Source organism: Anopheles ziemanni, chromosome 3, assembly GCF_943734765.1.
Source record: "Anopheles ziemanni chromosome 3, idAnoZiCoDA_A2_x.2, whole genome shotgun sequence".
In the NCBI taxonomy this organism is placed as follows: domain Eukaryota; kingdom Metazoa; phylum Arthropoda; class Insecta; order Diptera; family Culicidae; genus Anopheles; species Anopheles ziemanni.
The window spans coordinates 13,383-39,942 of NC_080706.1; the positions used below are offsets into that span (position 1 = coordinate 13,383).

Sequence of the window (26,560 nt, forward strand, 5' to 3'; positions counted from 1 at the left end):
CGCGAAAAAAAATAGTACATGTCTGAAACTTTCACAACTTGATTGTTACTATTTACTTATACTAATAAAAATATTAGTTTCCGGCTGACGCCGCTAGAGGCGCCACAGTAGCGCGCCTTCCTTGGTTCAATTTAGTTATGGTCATGCTTTAATATTGATTTGTAATCGATACCAATGGTTCGAAACATGATATTTTCTTCCCAACTGAACTTGGAAAAAAAGTTAAATGTTTCTATAAGACAACAATTTTCTATAAGACGTTTTCTATAAGACAACAATTTAAATATTTTCTCCTAGATAGCTTTCACCTAAGAAAATAAATAGTGAAATCCGTGTAACCGGGCAAGTGATCAAAACGACCGGTTAAAATAAAACACAAATTCGTGGTAACTATTAGTTTTAACTATTGTACATTTGATCCGACATAAACCATAGCTGTCTTTTATAGAAAGTAGTTAATTTCACATTGTACTCATCACTAATTTAAAAAAAAAACTCTTTTAAATATATCAGTAAGAGTAAGAATCATGAATAGAACTTAAGTTTTATGGTTTATTTGTTCACATTCCCAGCTCACTATCACACGTCTCATGGTAACTCTTTTAACTATGGCAATACAGAATCATGAATAAAAGTTTTATAGTTTATTGGTTCACATTCCCAGTTCACTATCACACGTCTCATGGTAACGATGGAAATTACTTTTCAGAATTGTAAACAAGTCAAATTACTTTGAGATAAAAATGAATAAACGATTATGTTTGCCTGCGTGAATACCTTTCAACAGAAAAGTTCTACCTAGGCTTCACGTTCATCCAAATTGGTTTCGGTTATTGTAAGGTTATAATATTACATTTTTTCATTATTATATATCACATTCATGATATCATTGTAGTTCATGTGCTTTTTATGTGTTCAACTACCCAAATAGCTATATAAAGTCCTGGGATATTTAATTTTTTTTCTCTTAAAAACATGTTCAAGATACATTCTGTACCACACTTCTACCCTTGTAGAAAATGGGTCTAAAGAGGCTGAGTACTCTTACGTTATACCTTAAAATATATGGTAGTAAACACAATAACTCACACAATTTATTTCGTCTTCCGTCATAAAATTTGATATATTGTCATGAAATGCATAAAATATTTGTGCAGTTATATAACGAAAATATTCCTTTTTTATATGTATGTTTAAAGTACGTAATTCAATTAAAAACATGCCTGTATATTTTACCTCATGCCTGCGGAGGACGTATCCCCCATATCATCCGCAATGCACAATAAAGAACACCAGCAAAGATAATTTTATTTTAACTGTATAACAATCATATCTAATCATTACCAATTATCTAATAGTGTGTAGTACTGATGGTAGTTGACAGTTTCCTTTACTTTATTCTTATCACTCCTTACCCTCTAACGGAAGAATTTCAAATATTTATATTTTCGTCCAAATCGTTTTGTGTGGATAAAATCGATATGTGTATTTCTGATAGATCATCAAAATTAAATTTGTTTAATAACCACAAGCGAACAAGATCTATACGATGTGGGTGTGGTTTAATGTACTTGCTCCATGTAAGCATGTTTTGGTGGCTTTAATATGTGATATGAGTATATCGCATTATTGTAATTGTGGTTACATTTTATATAAGCCCCATATTTTGCAATATTCTGTACGTTACGTTTGTCTGACTTATATATTATTGTCCTGCCAGTAAAACGGGGTTCTTCTCAAAAAATATAAAAACCGAACGAGCAGGGCAGGCAAAATTTACACAGATATTGGTAATGGAGTTTTCGGTATATCGTTTACAGGGAGTGATGTTGAAAGCTCTCCGTTAAAGGCGCTGTCGACACCTGTCGATACCAAATTGTCCTGTCGATCGACAAAAATACCCTCTTTGTATGTCATCTTAGTTAGGCTGGACACACCGTCATCAACAAGATTTATGAAATTCACTGTATCGTCATAGTTAGGATTTGTCACTGAAAGCACCCCATAGCGGCCGCCATCCCCATCCTTGAGACTACGATACGCTCCACGTCGTGATTTGTTGCTTCGGTGAACAGAATATAGCTTAAGGACCTTGCAGTTACATGACACTAGCAAAGCTATAACCAAGCCCTGGAAATATAAGAAATTTGTATGTTATACAAACTTGAGCATTTTTTATATGTAAAGAGTTTCTCACCTGTATTCCTTGTGCAATGCTATAAATTGACCAGAACTCAACAATGTTCCACAGAGATGCTATAGCACCGAGGCAGGCAACAGATGACAAAACAACAAGAATCTAGGGAAGATGTAATGAGACGTTACTCATATGCACACTTGAAAGCATTAAAGAATAAAGCATTAACGTTATAAATAGAACTACATTAACGTTATAAATGAATCCTTACTAATGAGCGAGGAAAACTATAACGTAACTAGATAAACAGCTGAATAAGCTATGTTTTGATTTAGACACTGAGTATTTTACGATGAGGTTGTAGATTAAATTCGATCCATTATGCTATTTAGTCAATAATTATGAACGAATTAAAAATAATGAATTGTGACTCTGGGGGAATTTCAATTGTATTTAGCAGAATTTGCTGTTTGCATCCAATTACAATTGTATCCATATGTCATTAACATGAGTAATGTGATCGATAATGAATAACCAAGAGCGATTAGTTCTACAACCGTAGTATGCGGCAGTGGAGGCTTCAAACTCAAAAAGGTTTGATGAAAGTTTGACAGCCTGAACAATTGTAATAGCTTAAACTATGGTAGACATTAGTCGCATATGTTTCTAAGTCGGCATCATATAGGACTTGTATATCGTAAGTTAGCCGTACATTGCTCGTTGTATGTATGCATTAAGCAAATGGTATCACATTCTTAATCGGCATTATATGCAAAAAAAAAATTCATTGCTCGTACATTGTCTATGCATAATGCGATTCCGATTTGAAATATACTGATTTGAGATTAAATTCATACAACTTTATACGACTTCGTGTTATGTGGGATATACATTTTGAATAATGTACGGTTAGCGCCATTTTTGTACTTATAGGCATTATTTTAGCAACATAAACGATTCAATCGTGTAGCATAAACGTACGACTATTTCAAGAAATTTTCATGAAGAACGTGAAATTAAATTAGTCTATTGCTTCATACATATTTAGGCAAAGCCAACTACAATCAATTAATTTAGGATATAACTCCGATGATGTTTGAACAACCGTTGATTGAAAATATTCTCGGAATGAAGCCAACTAATTAAAAAAAAATCAATATATCTTAACTTCGATGATTTCTAAAATAATGAAACCTACCTTGAAGAAGAGTCCAATTTGTAAACCACGTTTCTTCACCAGCTTGTTCTTCGCTCGCGAATCTACTTGCAATGCTGCGGCGATTTTAATGGCTCCCCCTCCCTGACATGCGAGATAAAAGCCAGAAAAAAGGAGAAAAATCGAGGGCATCAGAAAGCCCCAAATATATGCAGATCCTTCCATTAACCTATAGGAAAAAAAAAACTATGTTAAGGGGGTATTCCAAAACGGTATTAGCCATTTTGTTTTCCAATTCACCAGCAATGATTATCTCCGTTCAATTCCTGCACGATCTGTGCAATGAGTTGTGCACCACTTATTTTAATTTCCTGTTCTTTATACTTGAAAGCTGCCGCTACACCAAGCATTAGAAGTGGAAATCCCCAGGAAATTATGCTATTTACATTCGGTAGAAAAGATCAATGTCGGATGTTTGAAGAAGAGTTTTATAATTTATTTTTTTAAATACTAACCTGTAGTTCAATAGTGTCCTCCCCATACTTGGTTCAGGACTTGCGTTGAGATTATTATTGCAGCGGAACATAACGAGCGCATGATGACAACAACAGCATAACCAACACAGTGATGCAAGTTTCATGAAAAGCAATGCCAATGATAAGGACATACATAATTCAGGATCCTGGAAATAAATATGGTTACGATATTGAGTGTATTGAGATAACCAAAATCTGGAAATTTTGCACGAAGAATTAAGAAATCATGTTGATTGATTTTCAAGCTTTTTGACACATTCGAGGATAACAATAGCTACTTGTTACGGCAGACTCATTTAAAACAATAATTATAGTGTGTTTCAAATTTTCCATTTTTTCAAATGGTTCAACATTCCCTTGGGCTAGGACAGAGAAAGCAACTGTAACCGACTGATTGTATATTATATATCGATGGCCAGCCATTTGTTTTCGAAACAAAAATTGTACCATAAGCTCAAACTAAACTACTCTACGTATTAAATGTTCATTTTAAGATTTTTACACGGATTAATTTTAAATAAAACGTGAACATGATGCATACTCATGATCATTCCAGCCAGAGATTGATCAGAGTTGGCCGGTTCAGGCTATTTACCTTCTATAATCGTAGAATTGAATTGAAATCCTTGAGCAGAAGAACTGATACTTACTTGTACACCTCCGACACCGATAACAAAAAGAAGTTGACTCATGAATAGTGTAGCCAATAGACTCAATAAAGTTGTACCAGCTAGCGACTTTAAATCTGAAAACAAACTAAAAAATGGATTGGTTTAGATGTGTTTGCCAGAATATTTCAATAAAATGCAAATACATTACTTGTAATCGCATACGTTCATCGTTAAAAATTAACGATTCCGTATGTGATTCCACCTACTGTTTCTGACATTCACTCCAGTCCAATTGATCCCTTCAAAAACAAAACCAATACTAAATCTAGGCCATAATAAATTATTTTTTACCATAATCAACGTATGCATGTCAAACGGGTTGACAACTATCGGCGATAGCAAGTACATCCGATAATTGAATAACATTAATTTTAATATACAGGTACATAAGTTTACAATTTGACAACAATATTATAATTGGCAGGAAAACTGTTTATATTGGCATCTTTTAAAGTTCTTTTCTACTACTGTTGATTCATTATGGCTTCAGGATTATCGAAAAGATCCGGCGTTTAAGTTTAAGTTTAAGGATAAGCCATGAATTTTCAATTGAAAGCAATCGCGAGGGCTAGGGAGGATTAGCAATGTTGGGTATCAATTTAAGCTTCATTCGCTTTATCTCATGTTATGTGGCTTGGGGATGGCAATATACGTTACTATCACTGCGCAGGCATTGGGTTGTTTGCAACAACCATTTCTTCAAGTCATAACCAGAAGTGATCTTCCGTCCATAAAATAATCAAGCGTAGTTTGTGTACTGTTTTGGCCACCACGAACTTAATTTTAATGAGAATGTTACCAAACTTGTTCTGCACACAAAAAAAAATGCTACTCTAGTTGACTCTTTCAATGTGAATTTTTTTCACAAACGCAAAATTAGGTTCTGTTTTACTCCATGAAAAATCTTCTGGAAAAAAATTTAAGTTTTTCACGGCGTACGTTTTAGCAAAACTAGCCCAATTATCAACTTAATTTAGTTTTCTTTCAATGTCATGATTACCAGCAATTAAATTATGCATGCTGTAGCAGTTATTCTCAAAATATGTGCTTAATATTGCAAACTTTAGCTAGGTAACTTTATCAAAGTTATGGTAATAAATATATTATATTATGATCAAACAATATATACATGTATATGTATAATGATTGTAAAAACTTACCTGTACGTTATAAATGCAAAAGCAAGACCAACTAGACTGACAGAACTACCAAGTACCACTCCTAAGGCAATAAGACCTCCTTGAGAGCCCCATGTAGTACTCAGCGCGCTGTATGATATGTTCGCAGTAGGTGGAAACCCGTGAATATGTCCAGTATATAGAGTTTCCATGTTTCTGTAATTTGAATAGTCGGCGTAGTAGTACGCAATCACAAAAAAGTTAAAATAAGCTAATTGAATGAAATAAATTTCATTATAAACTTACATCACACACATTAAACATCACATACATTTAAAAAACTATTTCGACTGCCAGTAAGGCGGCTTTAGGGTACTAGCCGAAACTTTAGCCATAACGTTTGCATTAAAAAAGTTGACCTTTTCCAGATGGTCATAAAAAAATACCCAGACAGATAATTGCTTTGGATGAATTTTCCATGGATGGTAATTATTGATGCTTACTAGCAAACAAATTCTACACCCTTACGAACGGCCTGCCGCAGTTGACTGCGGGAAGCAGTGATGCGTATATTAATTATATTTGACCGGTTAAACTCCTCCGATGATCTTTGGGCATGATTTGCCAGATAGCCCAAACCACTAGATAGTATACTTAACTCTTACGCCGCAACTCTTGACAGAAAAAAATAGCAGGTTTGTGCATAGCCTTCTTGCTGATTTTCAGCCATGATGTGGCGTTCTATGGAAGTTAAAGGCCCCCAAAATATTTAAAATGTACTGTAACACGCTTCAAAAGGAATATAAAGTACCAGGTTTTATTAACCACTCGCCACCGTCTAACTTAAATTAAGCTACAACATCCATGCTGGTCACGTTGTCACGATGTCGCGAAAACATGTTTGACAGGAGCTTCGAGCCGTTTTGTTTGACTAACTGGCCCCGATCGACACATGAGTATAGCAATGTCCATCTTTTTAAAATTTATCTTAAGATAAGGCCAGTTTAAACGACCTTCTGGCTCAAAGACCGGAATGGTTAAGCCATTTTTCCTTCTGCCTGTCGTTACGGCCTCTGTTGTAATGTGGCGTTCCGCAGTACGGCCCGTGGCCGGGCCAAGGCTTCCAAACGATTTTTTAACCTTTCTCCATAAGTGACCAAATAGTCAAAACTTCAAATCAGCTGAGTTCGAACAAGAAATGTCTCACAACATCAAACAAGTTTGTGCAGCGATAAATTTTGGGTTGGTGTAATGTTTTGGCCACGGCGGATTCAATTTAAATGGTAAAGTTGTCAAACTTTTTCTGAATTTAAAAGAAAAGCTATTCTTTATTTTGCGTCGAAAAGAATGTTACTAGCGTGTTCTGTTTTTGCATGAAAAATCGTTAAAACTTGTTTATTTTTTTAATGCAAACGTTAGGCCATATACAACATGTTTTTCATATCACGCGAAACAAACAACTAAGGTTGTTAAACATTTACAGTACATTAACACAAACTGTTTAAATCTGTTTTTCGCAAATTTTAGTTAATTATTCCTGTGAAGATTTATTTGCTTTTGACTGTAAAACATTAAAAACCAAGAAACCTATGGTTTCACTGAACATACTAACATAAAACATCGTCCTGAAAATCCGTCAATCTGATTCGTATATTAAAGCTATTTTAATTTTGTGTAGCAATTTTTCAATAACTTACCAAAAATGGTTGTTGTATGTCGGTCAAGATAGTCTTCGATTACTGTTTCCCGAAAAATCATGTGGGTGTTTAAATGATTTTTTAAATATTTGATTGATAATTATGCCGGTGAATCAGGTTCTTGTTACCCAGCATGGACACAGGTGCGTAACGATTGTCTTTTAATGGTATCTGTACTTATTTTTCATGTATCCAAACGTGTTTGGGCTCACAGAGATATAGTTTTTAATAGGTTAGATATTTGCTTTTGAAATGTGTTATGGATGCTCAATATCGTGAAGTTGTTATGCACAATAAACGTTCTTAATGTTTACCTTCGCAACAGTACATGACACTCATGGTATAAGAAATATTACAAGAGAATAACTTCCTGTTTTGAATTGAGAGGTGAAATAGGACAGTTCTCATCCTGTACAATCGTTATTATCTTGTTCACCTTTGTATGCATCTCACAAACCGAACACGCACAAGAAAGAAACGCACATGAACGCCACGTTTGCGTCCTTAAATTGTTGTTCCGTCATTTTTTTGCTTGTGTTCTGTCAAACAGTTTACGTAGTATAGAAGTAATACTTTTCCCAAAGATATTGAAAACCATATGCTACCAATAAACTGCAGTGCACTGAATCCATAGTATGTTTACTTATCATAACTGATAAAGGAATGAGATATTAGGGCACATGAAATATTTTTCACATCACACATCCACAACAAACCCACACACAAAATCAGTAGAGAAATCCGTATTCTATATACATTAAGACGATAAAGCATCATATCTTTAATGCGACTTTTCCTGGGTCGTACACAAATCACACGTATATAGCGGTTGGACTAAAGGAAGTTTACACGTAGAAATCACTGATTCTGTTTCCCCTTTCCTTGAATTGAAGTATCATCATTGCGACGAGAATTCTTTCTTGAATCACGGAACAGCAAAGGCAGGTGTTGCGACAATGCACACTGAAGGAATATTGAACATAGATTTTTATGCTAAGACGACAATTTATTAAGAGTTCATTTCCTACCTCTCATGATTCATTTCAGCGCAAGCGCATTACATATCTTTCTAAAGCAAATGTGTCCACGTCGTGCTTGGCGATTGATCATAATATTAGAATTCGTTAATCAGGATCACAACTGGCATATTTTTTTAAGTACCTTATTTTTACGTGTATAACGACCCAAAAAAAAAATATTCAATGATTATGAAAAAATTGAAATTTTTTTAAAATAATTTTTATGAGTTGTAACAATGTTATACGTGTTTTAACCTCCGTGTGTCGGGGGGGTCCGCGAAAGCCGAGCGGTAGCGCCGGTTAGAAAATCGGCCCATGAGCGCCGGGGCTCACCACCTCGACGGCGTAGGTTCGAATCCCAACCGAGACCGGACCCTCCCCTGTACGAGAGGACTGACTATCCACGTACAACAGGGAAACAAGTCTCGTAAGCCCTTAACGGGCAGGCATGACCAAGAGGTCGTTACGCCAACAAGAAGAAGAAGAACCTCCACGGTCGATATACACGGAAAAATACGGTATGTAGCTAATTCATTTACCTATGGTTATGGCTTCATAGTAAAAGTGACGCATGACGAATTATTTATGTCAATAGTATTGAAATATATTTATTATTTTCATTCATTTGGGAAGAAAACCATCAACATACAATAAACTATAGAAAGGATAACGAGCGGATCTAACTTGCAATGTAGCGGAATGGCAGATTTAGATGCAGCATATAACTTTTTAAAGATCAGATTTTTTGGTAAAATTTTACAATTCCAACAATAAAAACGATATACTGACCTGATACGAGCTATGTAGATTTCAATTGCAGAATACATGACAATTCATGGGCATTCACGTTTTACAAGATTCACCAATGTTCGTTAGAATTGTTCTTTTAAAAGAATTCATCGCATTCATAAGTTTTGTAAGGCATTTTTGATATTTGTTCAATACTTTAAGCCATCATTTTACTTTACGACACATAATTTTACCAGCGTTTTACTATCTTGTGCTTTGTTTGGAATGGCATGATGACAAACAATATAATATAGAGTATCACAACTCATTTCGGGAATGAAGCAGACGGTCATATTCGGAAGATGTCTTAAAGTTGTGCGCTTTTAGCTTACGCCAGAACAAAGCACGTTCTTCTAATAAACCCGACTCTAGAGCCACAAGCGGTTCAATAGAGGTATCGAGACTACCGATGCGTAAATATTGTAGGGGAAATCCGCTGGTTGGAGGCCACTGTACGGCTATCTGATCAATCGATTCATCAGTCGGAGTTGGATTTCCAGTTCGAGCAAAATTTACCCACAACTTTGTTATGATCTTCCTAACATCTAATTCCTCTTCTGTTGGAATAGCAGTCTGGAAAAGATCCTTTCCGATCGGAAACAAATACTGAAGTTCTTCCGCGTGACAGACTCCTAAAAGTTAATACAGAATAAAATTGATATAGATTAACAAACATCAAAAATAGTGTTTAACAGCTAAGTTTACCATAATAAGTTTCTTTTCCACCTTCAAAAATTTCAGTGAAACTAGCAGATCCTTTATGTGCAAACAGGTACACATACGTAGGCCCAGCTTTCAGGGAACGTAGCCGAATACGTAAATATTCATCCATGCCAGCCAAAAACCAAGCATCTGAATAAAGCTGGGAAAAAATATAATGTATGTAAATGTAAGATCGATATAATTTTTCATAATAAACAATATATTGTTTATAACATAACACCGAAACAATTTTCCTTGGTGAGTTTCTTAATTGGAAGTTATATTTTTATAGGTCGATTACAGGCCATGTTTTGTAATAATATCGCAACCAATTGAATTTACCTTTCTCTCAAATTCAAAGGATTTCGGTATTGAACTGGTTCAAGGCGTACATTTATAATACCTACTCAAAACTTAACAGACACAGAACAAACGTTACTCATGTACATTCATCTCATCTGAATTTTCAGTGGTTGATATTAAAGTGTTCTTCAAACGTATAAGTAAAGAACAAAGCACACTACCAGCTTCGAACGATTTGTCAAACGACGAAAACCGAGGTCGATGAAAACCGAGGCCAGTCTGTATAGTTATACTGCATAATTCATTTGGATTGAGATCTGGTGTCTGATAATTCTTAACCAAAAAAACAACCAAATTTACTCGTAATCATTTATGGGTCAAAATAGCTGTGTTAAAAGTTGTAGCATCTTGTTTAAACACCTTATCATCCTTTCCCTACATGTTCTTATGTTTGCCGCCACAATATGTTGTAAAAACACCTATTATAGAATGTAAAGCGTCAACCTTACTTTGTTGCTAGAAAGCTAGCCGAATTGCAACATCGCTGAAACGACCCAGCGTCGACTTATAAAAAGGATAGAATGACGCCAATTTCTGGCACGTAACGTAATATTTAACCACTTAACAATACCACGTTAAATGAATAAAGTAACGACATTCATTAAGGCTGGTCAACTTTTTTGATAAAAACAATCGATATGTTTGGCCTTTTTTTAATATACGCTTCTAAACCACGGCGGGAGCCGAATGTTGGAACCAAGAACTTTTCTATTGATGACTGGGATACCCGTTTATGTAGTCTTACAAATTGCCTCTTTGAAAAGTCTGAAATTGCTAAATCTCCTTTCATCGGATTTTCGGAGACTGCTAATTCCATCAGACTTTTTCCATCAGAGAAAGCGTTTTTTTTTAGTTATTGCTTATTCTATTAAATATGAACAATGAATGGAAACATCCAATCAACAATTTCAATTGCTTGACACTTACACTTCCTATATATACACATAGACACTTCTGGCTCGATGAAAAGAGTGTATAAGAATATATCGTGCAAAATAATTAATTTGCAGCATAAAAACTCTACCGAGATTTTTTTAAAACATGCCACACGTAGTTTTTGATGAAAATTAGCTTGAGAGTTAAATTAAGATTCAAGCAAAAAAGCATACTTACGTTCGTTAGATTTTTTTCTGTTGCCTTTATAAGTTGTTGATTGTTGAAGTAGTATTCATTAATGTATTTAGTAATTTTGGCCTGTTGGTTCAGGTCGTGGTGGTCATAGTATAAAGATACAGGTAAAGCTTGGTTCCAGTGATTGTTAAGACTCTGGCGAAGTGTAGGCACGTTGATTAGCGCTGCAAGCATGTATGTACACATTTTATATAGTAAATTTAATAGAAAATAATAATAAAAAAGGTTAATAAAGTGTAATCTTACATGAACTTTTTAGGGCACCTTCATCCAATGTAATGCCAGTCATCCAAGGCAAATTGATAGCATGTGGCTCATCCTCATTCCTCGGGTGCTTAGTGATGAAAGCCCCTGGCAAATCAGGCTCCACGACCGGAGGGAAGGGAATCATGGGATCTGTATCCCAAACCTAAATGATGGAAAAGTTATTCTACTTTTAGAATTCTTTAGTTATGTATAGATGATGTTTCATACTTACATAAAAGTCATACAATGTTTTTGTTATTTCCTCAGCAGACACTTCTCTTAAGCAACTCATCATGTCAGCAAAATGTCCTTCTTTTCCTTGTGTACAGTTTAGCATCTCTCCTAACTTGATGGCACGCTCACGAGCAACTCCTGGATGCGCTGGCTGTGCCCAAGCATTTAAATTAACTCCTGATTGTGAAATTACCCGATGAAAGAGTCCTTGAGATAGAGGAGACATCATATGATACGTTCCACTTGCACCGCCGGCACTCTCTCCAAAAATAGTTACAGCGTTCGGGTCACCTCCGAACGCAATTACATTATCCTGAATCCAGCGCAAAACCAAACTTTGATCCTTGAGTCCATTGTTTCCTGGACAATCCGCTTGCTCTGTACTGAGGAATCCCAGAGGCCCGAGCCGAAAGTTTGCTGCAATGTAGATAACATCATGCTCTAGCAGGAAATCGGGACCATAGAATGACCGTGTTCCCGAGCCACATTGCCATCCTCCGCCATGAAAGAATACCATAACTGGAAACGTAATTGGTACCAATTTATCAGATGACGACAAATTTAGACGTTCTGGGATATAAATGTTTAGCTGTAAGCAATCTTCGACACCGGAAATGGCTTCATCTCGTCGGTACGGATCTCGCTGGGTACACAAAGGGGCATCCGTAATTGCCTTTCGTTCACCAACCCATGCCCCATATGGAACAGATGCCTATTCAAAGAAAAGAGTAAATTTTAGTGTAAACCAATTTGAAATTCTAGTAGTGATGTTATCGTTATGTGATATTATGTGAAAGTGTTATCAATAAAATGAGTTACAATCTAACTTTACAACCGTCTACATGTCACGTTTTTTCATAAATGTGAAACATTTTTTAAACCTTCATTTTACATGAAACATTTTGAAACTGAATATTCTATTGATTGGCTTACAATGAAGAATATACAGTGGCCAGAGTTTGAGTGTTACAAGAAATTATAAAGCATAAAATATGTTTTATGACACTTATTTACATTAAAGTAATTCATTCAAAGCACGAAATCCACAAGGCAGCGGTAGGAAAAATCACTATGACATTTTAAACGTAGGTGGATCGCCCTGGTAGAGGAGACATGTGCAAAACAGATGCACGCATGGACGCTAAGATCATTCGTGAGATCAAAAAAAAAACAAAAGTAACTGTCAGAGAGGTCATCATTTTTCGAAAGAACTATCCGTCGTCGTCATGTTACATACGGGTTACAGAGCAGACTTGCTAGGAGGCTTCTTTATATGAGCATGATCAATAAGGCCAAGCGTCTTAAGTTCACTCAGGAACATGCTGCTAAGCCTTTAGAGTACTTGATGAAAACGTTTCTGTGGTTCGACGAATTAAAATTTTAGCTTTTCAATCCGAAACGACATGAACCTGTATGGCGCAGATCGGATGAGGCACTTCAGGATCGTCACATCCAGTGCACAGTATGCCAAGGAGGATGGAAATGTGATGCTCTGGGGTTGTTTTGCACGGAGTGGAGTGGCGAGGCTTGTGAAAATCGATGTTATCATTGCTGTAGATTCCTACATCAAAATGCTACAGGAAAATCTAGAGATCACTGATCGAGATGGGCCTGGTTTCTCAGCAGATCAACGACCCGAAACAAACTGCCAAGAAGTCGAAGCATTTTTTTCCAGTCTTGTCTGATAAAACTGTTGAAATGGCTTTCTAAGATACCAGATCTACACCCCACTGAGAGTTTGTAGTCAATTCACGATGTGGGTGGACAAAAACGATGTATCGAATAAAAACGACTATTTTGAAGCTCTAGTGCGCGCTTAGGAAGAATTAGATCCCCAACAACTAAAAAACTCTAGTGGAGAGCATGCCAAAGCGCCTTCAGCAGGTTCTAAAAGCTAAAAGAGAACACGTAAAATATCAAAATGCATTTATTATTATTTATTTTTATGTATACTAATGAATAACTGAACTGGGCACTTTATCGTGTCACTGTTTTTAAAGATACATATTTTTATTATTTTTTTCTCAAAATGAAAATGTGTTTTTCTTCACCAACTCATAAGTTAATCGTATAAAGCATATGTAAAACGAGATACAAAAAATATTTTCAGTGTATTTAGTTAGATTAAGAAAAAGATATTGAGCGAAAATGAAAAAAAAAAATTGAGGTGGGCACTTTTTAGTGCCGGTCACTGTATTTGTAACGATAATTACTTATACATTATCAACGGAAATTCCTTTGTAGTTGATGGAGAGTAATTAAGTATCGTACAGAACATCCATATCCTTACCTTGAAACGCAGTTCGCCAATCGGTGGTTTAGCATATGGTATTCCCAAGAAAGCGAGAATGCCCCGACCGCTGAATGAATGCAGGTATCTACCAATAACTTTACCTCCGTGTGGTAAAGTTACTTTAAGTTTGTCCGAGGTTCGTCCGTTAGTTTCTGTTAACATAAGAGTGACGATCAGGACCACAAACTTCATGATCGTCATATTGCTTGTTTGCCACCATAAATGCATCTTTGGCTCAAATTCTTTTAGACCACAATTTTAATTAACCACCTTGCTATTTGAAGGTTGTTCGACATCGGAGCACTACAAAACAACATACACTGTGCACAATTGTAAGATCCGACACGCACTAAATGAGAGAGCTACGTAACATCAAGGTTTTATACGCATCATTCCAACACCAACGCATTCAAACGTGCTGAGCTAACAGGTTTAGGTTTAGAAACTCGTTTTGGTACATCATGTGTTACTGCAGCATTAGATTTTATAAGATTTCTTAATAAACTATGAATAAACAGTTGATTACAATTCTTCCGGATAAACGTGGTAAAAAAACGAATCAATAGAAGTGCGGTTTACCAAAATATAAGATACAAAAAAGAGAACGTATCATATAATATTAATAATTAGATGGACACACAACTGTTCGTAGCGAACACAGTCTCAAACCTGCTTCAAAAAGGAAAACAAAACGTAAAAAACCAATGTAACAGAACCGGTTTTGTGGCTTAGTAGGATTCTATAGATCATGAGTCTACGACGGGAACGATCAAACGATGTTTGATCCAATCGTCTGTTGCCGGCGTTAGCTTGTTCACAGAGTGTTTAACCTTCATTTCATAATTAATTCGTGACAGTTACGACTGTTAAAAGCGTTGCAAAAACCAGCTCAAGTAAACATGTTATGTTTTTGCAAAGGTAGAGCCGGTTTTAAGAGTCGTTTTTCACTCTATGGATAGAGTTTACAATTTGGGCATCAAAATGGCTTTATAAAAAACCTAGAAAAGAAAACACTAAAGAAACATAAACCAGCAACATAATTTTTAATGTGACTTGATGCCTGATAGTAATGAATTAAATTTGAAAAATATCTGATTCATTATATGTATTTCTATTTAGGGAAAAGGGGATTTTCGGACACATAAGTGCACTTATCGTTTCGTCCATAAACCGGTAAACGTAATATGGTTATGGAGAGTTACTGTCGAACATGCATTTCGTTTCATTTTTTTGTGAAATTTTTAAAAGTCAGTGTCAAGAAGTTAAATCAACATACCAGGTGAGCCTATCCCGCGTTCGGATCCGAGATATCCGAAGGTTCAAATCACTTTGATTTCATAGGAAAACTAAAGCAATTTTTTGACAATGAGTCATGCTAAATCTTTCTGCTTTTTTGTCTAACTACTTAAATATAGTATTTGTTTTGAAATAGTCCTTTTTAATCATTCACAACACTGAATTGTCAAAAATTTGTTGTATTTTTCATTCTACGATTTGTGAAAATGTAAATAGAGTTTAGAATAATTCCGCTTGGTGATTTCGAGAAAATCGCGCTAAAAACGTTCTACATGAAACAAACTCCGAGCAGTTTTGTATGGTAAGTAGAACGATTGCTCGAAAAGTAGGATAAATGCTCGAAAACGTCCCACATTCGTTTCACCCCCATACAAAAAAGAAGAACGCTTGTTCACGCGTAGGATGTTTTTAGGTCGATATTTCGAGCTGCCAAGCGGGATTATGGTTGACAATTGACAACGATGGTAACTCCTTAAGGAAACCATTTAAACTAGCAAGGGTAGAATGCTTATAGTATTATATTTTTCAATAACAACTGTTATTCCGATTGTCAAAAAAAGTTAAAGCTAACAATATAGCTGTCACGACGATGCTATAAGCTTACCTCTCTGAACCTTTTCGTTTTTCATACCCTGGTTCCGTTCAGTGTGCAAGGTCTAGTGATGAGGAAACTGAATCACTACAGAGATTCGAAGCTTTAGAATTCGTCTAGGGATCGAATCTTCGAGTCTTCCGAGTCCCGATTCTGCCAACACTAGCAAGGTCTTTAAGAGATGCGTAGTGACGATCTTGAAAGAATACGATTGCATCAAAGTGTGTTAAATAACAACGAACAAATAACATTGAGCGAGCGTCAGCAAAGTGGCAGCGACAAACATACAGTGTAGATAAAACGCTTCTTTACTCAATGCAAGTGAAATAAGGTCTGAGGTACCATTACGGATTGCAATCATATCGCTTTGAAAGTAAAGTAGCGATGCATGATACACATAGCTGGCTTATTGGGTAAAGCGAAAAAATAAGAAGACAACACGGTAGCCAAGGTGGGAATCATAAGTTGATCTCTGATACAAGGTGTGGCTTATTTTATGTTAGTGAAAAGATTTCGATAAGATTCGAAACACCTGTTTTCCGTAAAGTGCCCAGTTACCGAAAGGGTTGTTCCCCAAAATGATAGCAATTGTAATATCAATTAATATGGTCAGTCATTGGAGGAAAGGAAATACTGATAATCTTTACCCATTTTGCTGCCGTGTTTGAAGTACGTCATTATGTCAATACTATGTACTCAATGTTCCATAGCAAACTGTAAAAGTATTCAATTTAATACAAATTCAGTTTCCTGTCATGGATGCTATTACGTTACTACTTCTAGATGAATAAGCTGTCAACATAATGAATCAAATACACCATATTGCTTTAAAATGTTTTACATGCTGTAGTGGTTAAGGTCGGATCATTGTTAAAATGTCTTAAAATACTTCACCGGAGTCGGAAATGGCATGATGGTGACTGCTGGTAACATTCGAGTGAAAAATGTGTTGTTTAATGGAAGAACATGGGTCATCATTGCGACATAGTGCATTCGTTAAGTAAATCGTAATCAATGAAATAGTCGATAGGTTGATGATGGGTTGAACAATGTTGAATATCTAATACACTGTCACTAACAACTCACTTCTGTAAAACTCATGAAAAGAACAACAGTAGAACGTCGTTTACAAACCATCAAGCAGCTGGTAAAACAATTCTTCTTATACATTTTGTTTTTGATTAATTTAATTAATTTATTTTGGAATATCGGCTCATGTTGTATGTTTTGTCAAATGCACTGACAGACTTTTGTTCATTCCTGTTATTTTTTAACTCTTCACCACGAAGGCAGCAGCAGTTTAGAAAAGTAAGAAAATATTCCTCGAGTATAAATTACAGTTGACTGTATTTTATTTCTATAGACATCATTTAGATATTATCATTTATATATCCAATAACAGGTTGAGTCAAATATGGTCCTATATATTTTTGTCATGATTTGATTATTCTAGATGACGTATTTAAGTAGACGATTGTTCAAAGGATCATAAAACTAAATAATTGTTTCAATTTCATTCCACTTTTAGAATAAATACTACACCGTACAACTTACGATGGAAGAGCGAAGAGTAGCAGACTACTTTGTTGTGGCCGGGATGCCCGACCAACCAAAATTACTCAAAGAAAACATTTTCAATGACGCGTCGCATTTGCGAATGGCTAACGCAATTGACCCGATTACGGACATTGGTGTGTATTTTCCTTCTCTGGGCGAACAAATCCCTGCTGACTATGAGGTTCTCGAAAACACACCGTCCGGATTGCTGGCAGATTTAAACTATGGTTCCGTTCGCACAATAGCATGTTTCATTTACTATCGACGGGGAAAAGATAAACCCCCCCTTGTTGACATCGGAGTAATGTACGAAGGAGCCGAACGTATTATGGCAGATGCAGAAATAGTACTCAGTACGCCGGGTGATCGTCTGGCAAACGTAAACAACTCATCTGCTAAAACTTTCCTAACATTCCGACGGGCGCCTACGGACATGGCATGTAATGAGCTTGTCGTTACTGATCTGTGTGTTGTGATACCATCGAAAGGAGAAAAACCGCCACATGCCTTCTGTATGATCCACAAAACGCTTAACAAGGGGCTCATGGGTAGCGATGTGTATCTGTGCTACAAAAAATCTATGAACCGTCCTAAGCTGATTAGTTACGAGCCGGAGATTCTGCATCGATACCCTACAGTTGATCACAGCGAATTTCCCCTTACACTTTGTCCAAGTGTTCCATTGTTTTGCTTGCCAATGGGCACCACCTTGGAAATATGGCCCCATGTGCCTGGAGGCGATGGAAAGGTAACTTTAGCGGTTACTTTGTTTCTGATAATTTGTTTTATTCAACTTGAAAAATAATAAATTTGATAATTTGTTTTATTCAAGATGAAGCGGAAACCGATCCAACCGATCTTCAGTACATTCGTTTTAACTGTGAATGATGGAACATACAAGGTGTACGGATCAGCCTTAACTTTCTATGAAGATTTTGAGTGAGTTGTGAGAACACCTTTGTCATGATTTCCATATTGTAAGAGATAAATTTTATTTTTTTCGCAGTGAAAACAATTTAAACGACCAGCAGCGAGAATTACTTGAATGGACTGTGGACTCTCACAAAACACACTCATTACATGTTAATAAATCTATTTGCCTCCTATCCCGATGGCCATTTGGTGATACCTTCGAAAAATGGTTACAATTTTTACACGTAAGTATGATAATGTCATTGAATTGTTATTTTCTCCGTAAACTCACTGAAACCAAATTGTTTTGTATATTTTTAGCGTTTGTCGATTTGCAACGAGAAATTGCCAGTTCCAATAGAAAGGTACATTACGCACTTGCTTGATGAGGTGCCATTCCCATCACCGAGTATTCTCTTACAACTCTCAACTCTAAGTAACACTAGAATACTGTTAACACTTCCTGAAGATTCTCCACTACCTAGAAGTGGGGCAGGTTTTCGGCAACTACTGTCTAATTTGGGACCAGAAAATTGTCTACACGTGTTGCTGCTTGTCCTAACTGAGCAAAAGTTACTTATTCATTCCCTTCGCCCAGCAATTCTCACTGCAGTAGCAGAAGCGGTCTCTTCGTTCTTGTTTCCATTTAAGTGGCAATGTCCATACATCCCACTGTGTCCGCTCGGCCTAGCAGAGGTGCTGCATGCTCCATTGCCGTACTTGATAGGAGTTGATTCTCGATTTTTCGATCTATATGAGCCTCCTAGCGACGTGACATGCGTTGATCTCGATACGAACAACATCAGTTTGTGTGATTCGCAGAAACATCTTACTACGAAGCTGCTTCCAAAGCGCGCTGCACGTATACTACGACAAAGTCTACGAAACTTGGAGGAATTGAGCCAAAACCAAGGCTCTGAGTCCAACAACAGCCTTGATAGGGATTTAAAGAAACGCAAGCGTGAGCAAAATCTCGAGCAGCGAATCCAGGAAGCATTGCTCCAGTTTATGGCGTCCATTCTTAAAGGTTATCGAGATTACCTTGTGCCGATCTCTAAAGCACCCACGATCGGAGCAACCGATCCCAATGCTCTGTTTCGCATGGAAGCTTTTTTGAGGTCTCGTGATAAGGCGCATCATAAGTTCTTCCATCTTTTGATGAAGACACAAATGTTCATTCGGTTCATCGAGGAAAGATCATTTGTGTCCGATGGTGATCATAATCTGGCATTTTTCGATGAGTGTGCGGAGAAAGTAAGCGCATACGAAGACACCCCAACGGAAATAAAGCTTATTGAATGGGATGCTGGCCAGAATGGTAGTGAACGGACCAAATTCATTCTGCCTCCTGAATGCCAACCGGGGCTCCCAGACCAAACTTACAGCTATAATTCGTTCATGCTTAATTCACTTCTGTTGAAACAATCAAGACGCAACGTGCATGATAATACCGTGCCCCATTACAGTAGCCTCGCACCTGGATCGCCCATGGCACGCCGAACAAAACATGAAATAAAAACGGCGCAAAAGCTCGCTCGTAAACACCAAGCCAATCCAGAACATTGGGCGAAACATTTGCTGGCTACTTGTTATTCAATGTACTTCATTGTGCTGCCTAGTCTCATATCAGAGAACTCTGGTCGTGAACAAACCGTCCTAAAAACGGCATATGATTTGCTCAGTAAGGCTTGTAAGTTAAAAGTGCAGTGCGATGAAGTTTGTTATCGCATAATGATGCAGCTATGTGGCATGCACAACCTTCCGGTTCTCGCCGTTCGGTTACACTACCTGATGAAACGGTCCGGCATTCAACCAAATGCACTTACGTATGGCGTCTACAATCGATGCGTACTGGAAGCACAATGGCCATCAGATTCGATTCTTTCCTCGCAGATTCGTTGGAGCCGGTTGCGCAACATTGTTATCGGCGCAGCCCATTTTAAGCGGGCTGGGAAGAAGTTTGCTGATCGGCGTAGACGGTCAATATCGCAGGAAAATAATTTAGTTGCTGCTGCTGCAGCAGGAGGCGATACGTTGGAATCGGTTGATGGAACTTCTCGAACAAGCCTAGACTCTGGTTATTCTCAGGCAGAACATCAACATACGAATATGACATTGGACTTTTCAGCATTTGACAAGCTTAGAGGGCGACTGGGAGCAATCGTTCGGCAAACCACCTCAAGTACACATCATCAAAAGACCGCGGATGTGTTGTCTAGTGCTGGACTTTTGATAAGTGGGGAAGGAACACATCATCACAAGATGCAACATATAGAAGGAAAGAGCGGTTATGTAGCTGTTTCGCCTGCAAAATCATCGAATTCATGTGACCTGAGTCCTCGTACGTTAGCCAGGACCGATAGTTTTGCAGGGGATACGAAATTTATCGACAAGCTTCAAAGGCAAAATGCTACAAATGAAGAAATGAAAGCTAAAAGATCACTTGACTTTCAATCAGTTGGTAATGGAAGTTCGCAGGAGGAATTCGACATCAAAGTAACCAATGTGAAGGGAAGCCCGACAAAGTAAGTATAAAAATAACGCAGTGCAACAATGTACGTTCTAAATTGACAAAATTTCTATCTACTAGAATTTCGCCACGTACGATTGTTACACAGGACGATCCATTAGGTGCGTTAAATCATGCACCGAACGATACAATTGAAGTATCACAGGGAAGATGTGAAACTACACAGGAAGGACAATCGGCAATTACATTAAGTGGCAAAAGCACTATCTACACAGATCAACCTATACTGTTTAAAGGCCAGCGCTCGGCAACTTTCGATGATTCAACTCAGTTGAATAAAAGCCTTCAGCGATCAGAGACTATGCCGATGACGAATGCAGTTACGTCCGGGTTCGCGAGCTTGGGTTCGTCTTTGAAGTTTAATTTTGGGTAAGTGGAAATCAATGCTTAAATGAACCATTGCATGGTGTTATATCTGTTGAAAGCATGTGATACGGGTTTTTGCTGTGACAAATTAAAAATCATTCTTAAAATCGTTACGTTCTCTTCCTTCGGTTGTATTAAGAGTTATGAGTAGATGCTTTTTTATTTGGTTTATTTTTTGTTATTTATGCGTACATCTTTTTTGTTGTAGCCGTTATTCACCTGCACGTATGTCTATGAAAAAAGATTTGAAATCGTTATCCACAAATATGTTAGAGAATATTTCCAGTTTAAGGTAAGTCGCGTCTCCTCTTTCAATTTAACTGAAAATATACGTCACTTACAACACTCTTTTTAAACATTTATTCAAACATATGGTGTCGATAACGCATGTGTTTTTACTTCTTCTTGAACATCTTTTAAATAGTCCTGGTCTGACCGGAAAGAAGTCAAATGAAATTCTGCAGGGTGGTTTAAGCAGCATAAAGAATGCGGCCAGCTCTATGGCGAAAAAGTTGGATGAGATAAAGGAAGCAATTTCTGCTAACTCGACCCCTGTAAAGACCGGATTGAACGATACGTTAGAACGGGATGGCCATGGTTCGGAGAACGATTTACTGCAACACGACGATGCTGCTATACTAGCAACCAACGGAAATCGTTCCAGACGTGTTTCCAGCGACTTCGATTTGTGGGGCCGCTTTAGTGAATCCCGGAAGTCAAGTTACAATAATCTGGTTCCGCTTGGGGAAAACACTACATCAAACATTAGTTTGAATGGATATCCAACGCTGCCTGACAATATTTATCCTATGGTAGAAGAGGTAGCAAAGTTGATAATTTCTAATGCGGCAAAAGCTATAATACTCATATACGATATGCATCCTACAGGTTCTGGAAACTAACGTAGCAGATTATGTGATTCAAATGACCTCATGTTCACAGTGTCACAATTGCTCAGTGTTGCTGTACGATGAAGACATCATGGCAGGTTGGTCCGCAGAAGATTCGAACTTAAATACCAGCTGCCAGGCATGTGGTAAGGTGACAGTACCATTTTTGACGGTTCAAATAATTTTACGTAAAGAGGAGCTGCACCACCAATCCGAACCGTCACCTCTTCATGCATCTGCTGCCTGCCCGGCTCCGCATCCACAGCATGATGTTATAAGTGTGCCATACTTGAATCCCCTGGTACTGCGAAAAGAGTTGGAAAATATTCTTAGTGAAGAAGGTGATCTAGCTCTTACCAGGAGTAGCTTCGAAGAAGAGCATCCTATAATTTACTGGAATTTAGTATGGTTCATGGAGCGAATAGATGCCAGTACACATCTTCCAAACTTAATATTGCCGAAACAGGTTAGTTTATTCTCGTTAGGATTAAGGTGGTGTCTGATTCTCTAAACATTTATGGTGAATTATGAAACGCTGAAAATTCAAGAATTTCAATCAGAATTTCATAGCTCTAGACAGCATAATTGTACAGAGGGTCATATTGAAATGTAAAAATCAGTACAACTAATAACCTTTCCAATCGTTTAATTTCATGTACCCTACAAGGAAAATGACAAGGTTGATCCGCTAAGTATGGTTAAAACCGTAGCTGTTCAATGCTTGTGGGACAACCCTCGACTGCATGCGGAGGCCGGTCCAGCGATGTACATGCTCTGGCGACAGAATCAGCCAGATAGCACACTGCTCAAAGCATTGCTTACAGATCAAACATCTATTAATCGAACGTAAGTCATCAGTTGAGCATTTACATTTTAGTATTTGTTTTCTAATTTAATGTTAATTATGTTTGTATTTTATTTCTTTTCAACCTTCTGTCAATCTAGTATTATGCAGCAAGTGATTGCCTCAATTCGCTGCAACGATTTGCTAACCCCGGTCAAACGGTTAGCTAACGAGAGGCAAAAACTTAAGCATCGGGGTGTCGACCGAACACACTCGATATATCGCGACATGTTGTTCCTAGCCTTCATTGAAATCGGCCGCTCCGAAATCGATCTTATTTCATTTCACCGTGAGTACGCTGCAGTTTTCGACAAGCTGACCGAAAAGGAATGCAACACGTATTATCGTAGTCAAGACTTACCGCCATCGTCCATGGCCATCTTTTGTCGAGCTTACTTCAAACCGCTTCTTTTACCGTGACCATGACTACACTGTCATAATCGAGGTGATGTACATTCGGTTGTTAAATTACAATAAAAGGACTGTGTTTAGAAGCAGAGACTAGCGGATATGGAAGACAGAAATGAATGAATGCTAGAAACATTATAAACGTCATATAATCCCAGCTTCGATGTAAAGCTTTATTTGTTCTCATCGTTCTTGAGAGCGTTTTTCAGTGCGATTAATTATATTTTGCTAAGGATTTTAATTAGGATTTTAATTTGGATTATCGCTGTATTTAGCAATTTCGTTTGATTTACAGATTCCTTAACATATCACGCATTTTTTTAGGAAATGTTGGGTGGCAGAGCTAGGATGTAATGGAACAATCGGTTCAAGTTCAAAACGAGGAGTTGTAGTTTGAGGATAAAAAAGCGAGCATATATGTACATACCTTAAATTCCTTGGAACGTGCCTTCTTTTGAATTTGTGAATTGAGAAAACGTAGAGTCCTTACATTTATTTGGAATAATGCATAATTTATTAGTATATAGTTTGATAAAAGATGATTTTCTCGTTCCAATAACATGGTGTACTTATCGTTTCTGTTCCAAACAGGGTTAGGAACAGTCGTTCAATGCAAAACTATACCTACTTACAAATACATATAATTTTATATTCTCTCTTGGTTTCCATACTTTGTAATCGTGTACTCATGTACTTTCCGGAATATAACAATCATGTACGTGTATTTTCAAGCATAATTTAGTTAATATTTTGCAAAATGTTTGAAGACCTGCAAAATACTCGTCTAGCTTTTTATATTACATTTGAATCATCCGAAAAACAATTCCCAAGTTGTTTATTGCAATGAAGTGAAAATATATATTTCATAAACAATTACCTTAATCAGCAGATATATTAATTATAAATTAGTTTACATTTTTGAATGTTTAGTGTTTAGGTTAATGCTGCACGAATTAACTGTGTAGTTTCTCTATGACTTTTCCTACTGTTTAGGACCAGTTTTATACTTGGATGATTACATAATTTCGCAAATTTTATATGGTTTTCTTTCCTTCTGGATGATAAGATGAGGTCGAAAAAGAATTGAATGATAAACAAACCCTTACGTGTACATGTGGATCGAATAGAACGGTCGTCCTGCATTTCGATTCAGTGGAACGATTTTTGTTGTATTCATGTAAATGTATATTAACTTAAAATGTGCATTTACGCCTATATTTTTTCCTTTACTTACGTGTGTACAATTGTAATGAATGTAGATGAAATATTAATAACTGTGCTTTCAGTTCGCAAAAGGAGAAGCGTTCCGTTTCGGTGTAGAAGGTGCCAAATCCATTGTTTTACACACCCAGCCAGCAATATCAACATCTTCAGCTTCAATGTTTTTAATCCAGTCATGGTTCTACAATTTGTAATGTATTGAAAATAATGATATAACGTTTAGTGAGTAAATGGTCTTACCATCAGTGTTTTCAAATCAGCCCTCTCTTCAGGATTTTTCTTCAGACAACGATCAACAAAATCCTTGAATCGATCCGTGAATGAGTTGTGTTCCAATCTAGGTGGTGGTTCATTAACAATGTAGTCTAGCAACTCGAAAATAGCCATTGGTTTCGGTTCGATGATATTTTGTCCCGGAGAATTGTCTTCGTTTCTTTCTTGAAAAATAAGATCCAACATTTTGGCATCTGGTGGAGGAATAGGATACATTCCTATGGCCATTTCTACTAAAGAAAGTCCCAGCGACCAGATGTCGGATTGCACAGAATAATGCGTTCCTTGTAGGCGTTCAGGCTGCAAAAGAAAATCTACGATTATTATGTTTTCAATTTGACATTATTGAACGAGACTTCCAGTAAATGAGCAATATTTTTATGTAACATGAGTTTAATTGTTAGCAATACTGGAATTGTTTAAAATTTCTTACCGACATATAGCTTCTAGTTCCAACAAATGAATTGGCCATTGAGTCGATGAGTTGGCCGGATACCCCAAAGTCGCAAATCTTAATTTCACCGCTGCTGTTCACCAGAATATTGCTAGGTTTCACGTCTCTGTGCATGATGGCATGTTTATCGCGTAAATAGCTTAGACCCTTTAGAACAGCAGATGTGATTTTGGCCAAAATAGCTTCCGGTATGCGTCCAGCGCGTTTTAATATCAAATCAAGCGATCCCCCATCCATGTATTCCATACAAATACTTATCTCTCCGTCACTGTAAAATGCACCATAAAATCCAACGATGTGCGGGAAATTGCATTCATGTAACACCTTCAGTTCGCGAATGATCTGCTTCTTTATAGCTGGTTTTACTTCTAAGTGTATAAGCTTCCGGGCCATAATAAGTTGAGTAGGAATGTGACGCACCTTCATCACAACACCTCCGTTGCCCGAGCCCAGTTCTCCGAGCTTTTCTAAGTCTTCGTCACTTAGTTCGCCGATCTTTTCCTTTTGGCTCAAGAATACCTTGATTCGTTTGCGAGCACTTTCCTCCATCTCGAGTTCTTCAAGTGTTTCGGTCAACGCATCAATACTGTTTTTCGTTTTACCTAGTAAGTTGTGTTTTCCGATCACGTACTCTGTGCCCGATGGTGTTTTGAAAGAAGGAGTTGGCGTAGTTTGTTGTCCGGCCGGAACATCCACTGATCCAGGTGGAAGTGTGAGGTTGAGTTTGTTTTTAGTCATCTTACTCATTGGTACTTCGCGATATAACTTTAATAGCGAAGAATATTATTAGTGCTTTGATCGTGTTATATAGAGAAACAAATCTGCAGTATATCTCAAGAATACCTTTCTGAATAGCGAAGCTTAGTATTCTTGTTGATTTTTGTCGATACCAAATAGCGATACAAACTTTAGAAAAGTGTTACCACAAAACTACCCACAGCAATATTTCAAATGCTTATTACCGATTAAATATAATTTTTTATAGTGAATCGTACATGCTTCAACAGGGAAACAGTAAAAATCCTTAGTTTTTCCGAAGATGTTTGCTTTTCTTCAGTTTTGACAGCTCTTTTTTTGTATGAAACCTCAAACGTCAGATTCGTTTTCACGTTCATACGCCTTGTT

The 26,560-nt window shown here is 37.1% G+C and overlaps 4 protein-coding genes across 7 annotated transcripts; 1 reads left to right on the plus strand and 3 right to left on the minus strand.

Moving 5' to 3' along the window:
* Positions 1-1,776: 1,776 nt before the first annotated feature.
* On the minus strand, positions 1,777-5,830 carry LOC131288501 (cadherin EGF LAG seven-pass G-type receptor 1-like). Its single transcript, XM_058317642.1, has 7 exons — positions 5,661-5,830; positions 4,480-4,585; positions 3,809-3,975; positions 3,594-3,731; positions 3,336-3,522; positions 2,198-2,299; positions 1,777-2,130 (listed from the first exon to the last, which is right to left on the minus strand). The coding sequence occupies exons 1-7, from the start codon at positions 5,828-5,830 to the stop codon at positions 1,777-1,779; spliced, it is 1,224 nt and encodes a 407-aa protein (XP_058173625.1).
* A 3,551-nt stretch (positions 5,831-9,381) lies between these two features.
* Positions 9,382-14,293, minus strand: LOC131288884 (venom carboxylesterase-6). Its single transcript, XM_058318065.1, has 6 exons — positions 14,090-14,293; positions 11,798-12,511; positions 11,566-11,728; positions 11,302-11,483; positions 9,829-9,985; positions 9,382-9,755 (listed from the first exon to the last, which is right to left on the minus strand). Exons 1-6 carry the CDS (start codon positions 14,291-14,293, stop codon positions 9,382-9,384), a joined length of 1,794 nt encoding a protein of 597 aa, XP_058174048.1.
* Positions 14,294-16,261: 1,968 nt separating this feature from the next.
* LOC131288553 (DENN domain-containing protein Crag) lies at positions 16,262-23,607 on the plus strand. 4 transcript variants are annotated; one of them, XM_058317695.1, is made up of 11 exons: positions 16,262-16,649; positions 17,509-18,285; positions 18,370-18,476; positions 18,544-18,694; positions 18,771-20,974; positions 21,040-21,348; positions 21,554-21,637; positions 21,770-22,166; positions 22,234-22,701; positions 22,903-23,081; positions 23,181-23,607. In XM_058317695.1, the coding sequence occupies exons 2-11, from the start codon at positions 17,536-17,538 to the stop codon at positions 23,497-23,499; spliced, it is 4,968 nt and encodes a 1,655-aa protein (XP_058173678.1). In that variant the 5' UTR covers positions 16,262-16,649; positions 17,509-17,535; the 3' UTR covers positions 23,500-23,607. The 4 variants fall into 4 exon arrangements, with proteins under 4 accessions (XP_058173678.1, XP_058173679.1, XP_058173677.1 ...); XM_058317696.1 differs by having other exon boundaries at positions 16,262-16,462; XM_058317694.1 differs by having other exon boundaries at positions 16,262-16,431.
* Positions 23,608-24,074: 467 nt separating this feature from the next.
* On the minus strand, positions 24,075-26,197 carry LOC131286049 (dual specificity mitogen-activated protein kinase kinase dSOR1). The gene is made up of 3 exons (XM_058314911.1): positions 25,415-26,197; positions 24,949-25,281; positions 24,075-24,889 (listed from the first exon to the last, which is right to left on the minus strand). The coding sequence occupies exons 1-3, from the start codon at positions 26,180-26,182 to the stop codon at positions 24,770-24,772; spliced, it is 1,221 nt and encodes a 406-aa protein (XP_058170894.1). The 5' UTR covers positions 26,183-26,197; the 3' UTR covers positions 24,075-24,769.
* Between the last annotated feature and the right edge of the window lie 363 nt (positions 26,198-26,560).